Genomic DNA, 6,169 nt, shown 5'->3' on the forward strand with positions numbered 1-6,169 from the left:
AAATCGGCCCTACAGCCCTGCGCGTTTCCTGGCAAAGGAGCCCACAACCGGCAGAGACACACAACGTGGAGAAATGTTCCCTCGCAAAGCGGATCCATCCTTGTCAAATCACAGGGGCGCAGGGAAAACAGAGGACTCAACATGTGACTCTCCCATAAGAAAACCAAAAAAGACACGTCAGGACAGAGAGAAACCCAAACTGCCAGGACAAGCAGCTGCAAACAAACATCTGGAGCAGATGTTCTCTGACTCATTACAGGGTGGGGCAGGAAAGGGGCTCACAACCCCAACCAAAATTGGAGTCCTCTCTGCAGGGAAACCAAACTATCTGGCAGCCGGAGATGGGGAGGGAGCAGGATGGATCTGGTCTGAAGATGTTAGGAACAGCTCAGGAAAAAACACGATCAGAGGCTACCCACAGCCTTCCTGACACCAGATGAGCTCAGTGAACCAGAGCTGGCCTCCTCGGAGAGCTTTTGGCAAATCCCGACCTGTCCTTTCTGCTGAGAGCAAGGAACGGGAGCTCGCCGAGGCCCAGCCAGACGGAGTGGGAAGCAGTAACCCCACGTGAAGCCACCTGCCCCTACGAGCAGGGTAGGGGCCAACAGCCCTAAACTTCTCTAGCCCATGCAGCTGCAAGGCCTGGATGCGGCTTTGCATTTTGCCCTCAACACAGTCAAACCAAAGCCCTGCGCTGGTCTGAGAGCCCTCAGTGCCCATCTGGGGCTCTCCTCCTCTCCAATTCCTTTCTACGCGTCCCACGTTTCATAAAACGTATCTCGCAGGTTTGCCATTTCTTGGAGATGAGACATTCCAGAGACCTGGACGGACTCCTCAGCCCTGCACCCAGACTATGGCACCATTCCCTGGTAGAAATGGGACTTCCGCACTGACCCAGAAAAATCCCATTAGGTAGAAGGCTACTGGCAGGCGGTCCTGGCCTCCTACCAATTACTGAAGGTAAATATGCTGCAATAGTAGTGCAGGGCTCCGCCTCGCCGTGCTAGTGCCAAGCAAAACTGGCTCTGGGGAGCTGATACGTGGACAGCCATCTTCTCATCCTACGGCTCCAGCACCTGGGGGAGGTCACCCCGTGCTTGCATGACTTCGGAGGCCGTGAAAATGATGAAGCTTCACATGTTGAGTCATTCCGCCATCAGGAGAGGAAGCAATGAATTGCAAAGATACAGAGGTGGTAACTAAATTTACAAGTAGGATCCATTTAAAAAGGAGGAGGAAAAAAAAAAAAAATCAAAGTAGAGCAAGTTGGAAAATTCTGTTCATTAGTTTTCTTTAAAAAGTTTCAATGAACTATTTCACATTCTTTCTCATTCAAGTGAGACTCTTCCTCAAATCCTCAGTGAAAAAGGGACCTTTTTTCCCTAACAAAGTTTTACATTTTTTAGGAAGAGGAGTTTAATCAGCACCAACACAAAGGTGAACGGAGCATTCAAAAGGAAGGGTGCCTCTTGGTGGAAGTCTCTCCCCAAAATGTCGCTTGGAAGTAGGGAGCCGAGCAATTATTGGCATACGGATAAATATGTTTGCAATATATTTTATAACTGCTGCCACAGAGACATGGACTGATCTTATGGGGGTACACACACCTACAGGTCATCCTCCGAGAAGGTCATTGCCTTAAAACCCAAACGATTTCAGAGTCCAGGGCTGGCCTCAGAGGATGTGCAAACTGCACAGGCACGGCCCTCTCCCTTCTTAATGCCAGGAGATCCTCACTGTAACCCAGAGCATCATCCTGAATTCCCCACAGCTTATGGAAGTGGGCTCTCCATCTTTGGCCAGGGGAAGCATCTTTCAACATCCCCCCTCAGGCTCTAGGTGAAATCGGGGTGAGGATTTCGGTCATGTCCGTAACGTGACCCAGGCACAAACTTCACACCAAGGATGGGATTCATCTCCCCTTCCACAGGGAACCGCGAGTTCAGTCTTGGGGTCCCATTTGGGTCAAGGGAGACAGGCACCGCCAGAACATAATTTAATGAATAACGTTTTCAAGCGGGATGAATCACTCTCTGGAACCGCTTTTCTCTGCAACAGAGGGAGCTTGGATCAGCCACGGTTTTTAGATAGCAAATGTACGGAAAGAGGAATCCCATCGAGAGAGTCTACCTCCTGTCTCACCCCACAGCCAGCACTAAATCTTACCCTCTCTCTGCAAAGCAGACCCCCCCCCAGGACAATCTGTAAACCTCCCTTTCCCCCTCTCCCGACTACCTAGGAACTAAAGGTCTGGGATTAGCAATAAACAGACTGGGAAGTCATCTTCCAGCATGTGCAAGTGTACCAGGAAGCCAAACCTTGCATCTGGCACCATTCACAGCAGTATCATGAATATTATTAGTAATAGACCTAGCCGTCCTAACGTTATATTTATATATACAAAAATAGATCCACAGAACTCTACGTAAAGAGGTGGCTGAGGGAAGGCGACGGATGCGCCCCGGATGGCAGGGTCTTAGAGGAAGCCAAGGTACATGTCGCATAGATTTCTCCAGGGGAACCATTCGCTTCCCTCTGCACTCACACACCTCGGAGGAGGGACAGGCAGGCAGAGCCGAGCACTGGGACGTCATCCCAGCTCCAAACTCCCCCGACCGATCGGCCGACGTCAGCGGGGTCACAACTGAGAGCTGGCGCCACGCGTTTGCAAGCGGAGATGGGGCTGAGTCCATGACCAGGAGGAGCTCCCCCCAACTGCAGCGACGGGTTGGGCTTATTATCATCACAGCAAGTAAATCATGAAGCACTGACCCCGATTCAGGTTTCCTTCTAGTCTGCAGGTGGCCCAGCCCCAGGGCTTGGTTCAGACCCATCTCCAGTTTGCCGCAGGCAGCCGCCGTTGCAGAATACCCTCAGCAAGTGCCAGCAGGGTTTGCCTGCCGGCGTGACGCTGGTGTTGGTGTGACACGCCGGTGGGCCAAGGAAAGCAAGGTGAGGACTCAAAGGCAACTTCTGCAGGGAGGGAAGGTCGGGCTCCCGTCTTTCGACACCCCCTTCTGCTCTCTGTTTCCCTCCAGCCCAAAGCAGGAGCTGCAGAAGTCCCCGCTGGGGAGTCCCCCAGCATTGGTGCTAATCGACAGGGAGAGCAGTGCGAGTGGCAGCTGTTGACAGCTGGGTTTGGGGTATTTTTTTTTAAAGTTAATTCAGTGCTGGTGGAAGGTACCAGAGAGGGGCTCTCAGGGCTCGAGCACGGAGCCGGTGCCTGTGGCATCTGCTTGGTGGTGGGCTGGAGCTGGGCGGCAGCTCCCATCCCGCCAGGGTTTGCGCTCTGGAGGCAGCCCTTCAAGGCATTGAGAAATGAATGGCAATTTCAAACCAGCTTCTTGTTCTCAGCCAAATCCCAGAGGGGACCTTTCCCTTGCTGCAGTCGGGCAGAAGCGAGTGGGCTGGGCTGCCTCCGATAGCTCCTTCCCCTGCCAGAAGGTTTCTAAAGCTTCCCACACCTTCCCTTCCTCTTTGAGACAGAAAAATACGATGCCACCTCATTTTGAAGCTCGCTTGCTTCTCCCAGCGGCTTCCAAGCCCAGAGGGAAGCCACTGCCACCAGTGGGACCCCACGGCACCCCAGCCCCTTGGGGAAAGCAGACCTACGGCCACATGAGAGGAGAGAGGCCACCCACGAAAAGTGCTGGAGAGAGATAAAGAGAGAGAGAAGGAGGTCTGGCTCCCAGAGGCCTCTTGCACAGGGGATGCGTCGCCCTGCCTCTTCCCCCCATCAGGAAGGACCACACCATGGGGCAATGGCAGCTCCTAAAACCCTCTGAGACCAGAGTCCCAAGGCCCCCCTGGGTCACCCTTCCCCGCAGGGGCATGGCCGGGGAGGGCACCCGCAGCTCTCTCTGCCTCTCCTGGTCCCTCGCCCGCGTGTGCAAAACCACCGTTTCCCACCAGCTTGGTGCCAGCTTCCCTGGCCACCCAGCCGCCTTCGTGCTCCCAGAGGCTGGGGGACACCCAGTTCACCCGTCTCATTCCCGGGAGGTGATGGTGGGTAGCGGGGAGTGCTGCAGAGCGGAGGGAGCCGAAGGAGGAGGGGGATGGAGGGGAGAGGAGGAGGAGGAGGAGGCGGAGGAGGAGGAAGAGCAGTAAAGCCTGCTTCTCCTCCCCGGGAGGGTCATACCGGCTTATCCAGCGTCTTGGGGAAAGGCGTGCCGCTGGAGGAGGAGATCTTTCTGCAAACTGTATTGGTGTGGCTCTGGCAGCGGCAGCCGGGTCGTTTCAGGCCATCATAACCCCGCTGGCAAAGTTTGAGGCACCCCAGGGTAGGAAAGTAGCAGCAGAGGCAGGGCATGAGGAGGGAGAGGAAGCTCATGGCAGCCCAGCGGGCACAGCAGGACCCCGGCCCGCAGGAGCAGGGGTCGTCGGCGCAGGTGTCCTCGTCGTCGGTGGAGCAGTGGTAGAAGAGACCCTTGACGCAGCAGAGGCAAGTCCCGTAGTCGAGGAGGCTCTCGGGGGAGCAGAGGCAGCGCTGGTTGCAGAGCCAGCAGGAGGGCAGGCTGCGGGCGGCCGTGCAGCGGGCGCACTTGCATCGCCCGCACTCCTCGCAGATGAAGAGGTGGCCGGTGTGGAGGGTGGGCTTCTCCGCCACCCCCTTCAGCGGCGATTCCTCCAGTTTCAACTCGCCGGCCCGGGGCTGCGTCCGGATGAGGGAGTGCCCGGAGTGGGAGGGCGTGAGGCTGCTCAGGAGGCGCTGGTCGGAGGCGGTGGTGCTTTGGGAGACGGAGCTGGCCGTGCTGGAATGGCTCATGTGTTGCTGCAAAGGTGGCATCTGGTGCTGTTGGCTGTGGCTGCGGGGCAGGTCCTGGAAGGTGGAAGACACCAGGCGGTCCTGGGACCACTCTTGCTTGTGTGGTGGCTGGGACAGGGATGGGTTGGAGCGGGCTTGCTGGAAGCAGACAGCCGGTCTCTCCACGTAGTTGTTGCTGGCACGGATGGAGCGGATTTGGTCAATGGACAGGACCTGCTGGAAGTCCTCAGCGGGTGGGTCCATCGTCTCGTCACAACTGAGTTCAGCCACACTGGAAGAGAGCTGCATTTCCAGGAGCGAGGAGACCCTGCGGCATCAGGGCACATCTAAAAATCCTAAAGGATGGGGCAGGAAGACAGAGAAAACATTTGTGTTACCTTTTGTAAAGGATCCATCCATACAAACCAGGAAGCAAAGACCTGCTGGAGAACTCCTAATGAAGTTATTTCCAACAACCGGACTCAAAGTGCTTCTGTGCCTGGGGAGGCTTAAGCTGGACATGTCCAAAAGGCAAGGGCCATAAAGATCTGTCCCTTGAAACAGGGGGGCACAGCATCTCCCTGCGCTTTTGAGCTTTTCGTGTCCTTCCAGAGCATTTCCCACCCCTTGCCAGGACCGACAGACCCCGTCTGTCCTCCCTCTCCTTCCCCGGGGAAAAGCGCTGGCCCTCTCTAGAGGAGGGGAAACTCAAAGCCGTGACTTATCCAGAGCCAGTGACAGAACTGGGAACGGCATCTCCTCCGGAGCAGGAGACTCTGTTTTGGGGCTTCCCAGCACACCCCGAACAGCCTCCCGGTGCCATACCCTGTACACGGCGGGGGCACGGGGATGGAAGGGATCTGAACACATTTAATTCCTGGCAGCATCAGCAACAAATTGCAACTAACGAGACACACACTTGGCCAGGGACAGGCCAAGCCCACAGACTCCCCGAGTCCTGGCGGTTCCCACTGCAGCATCCTGTTTTCCCATGCGCAACCCAGCGACAGCCCGGGAACCAATTTATCCCCGTCACAAACACCGAGAAGGGCAGGTTTCTCTTTAACCCCCGCACAAACACAGGGTGAAGCAGGGAAAGCAGTCTTCGCGGCAGGCAAGCCCCGTCTTGCTCCTTGCACCGAGGCTGCCATGCTGTTTGCTGTTGTTTTCAGGAAACGGCACTTCCCGAGTCCGCAGCGCCGGCAGCGGCGCCTGCGTTACCCAGGGGGAAGGTCAGGGCCATCCGAGGGCTGTGGGCTGGGGCAGGGAGGACCCCCGTGTCCCACAGCTCCCCTCCCAGCAGCTTTGACCTCATGGCATCAGCACCACCGCCAAAACCTCGGGCTGCCAGACCTTGCGCTGGCGTCTGGGTGAAACCTCCATGGGGCTGGGCGAGGAGAGGGGGCAGGCAGGAGCGAGTCTGCA

The 6,169-nt window shown here is 56.6% G+C and overlaps 1 protein-coding gene across 1 annotated transcript; it reads right to left on the reverse strand.

The window, feature by feature from the left end:
- Positions 1–2,358: 2,358 nt before the first annotated feature.
- On the reverse strand, positions 2,359–5,152 carry SPRY3 (sprouty homolog 3 (Drosophila)). Its single transcript, XM_009334692.1, has one exon. The coding sequence runs from the start codon at positions 5,051–5,053 to the stop codon at positions 4,133–4,135; it is 921 nt and encodes a 306-aa protein (XP_009332967.1). The 5' UTR covers positions 5,054–5,152; the 3' UTR covers positions 2,359–4,132.
- Between the last annotated feature and the right edge of the window lie 1,017 nt (positions 5,153–6,169).

Source organism: Pygoscelis adeliae, unplaced genomic scaffold, assembly GCF_000699105.1.
Source record: "Pygoscelis adeliae isolate BGI_AS28 unplaced genomic scaffold, ASM69910v1 Scaffold412, whole genome shotgun sequence".
NCBI classification, from domain to species: domain Eukaryota; kingdom Metazoa; phylum Chordata; class Aves; order Sphenisciformes; family Spheniscidae; genus Pygoscelis; species Pygoscelis adeliae.

What these genes read in the sequence shown, in the direction of transcription:
- SPRY3 (XM_009334692.1), bottom strand. Translation starts at nt 5,053, where the DNA reads ATGCAGCTCTCTTCCAGTGTGGCTGAACTCAGTTGTGACGAGACGATG.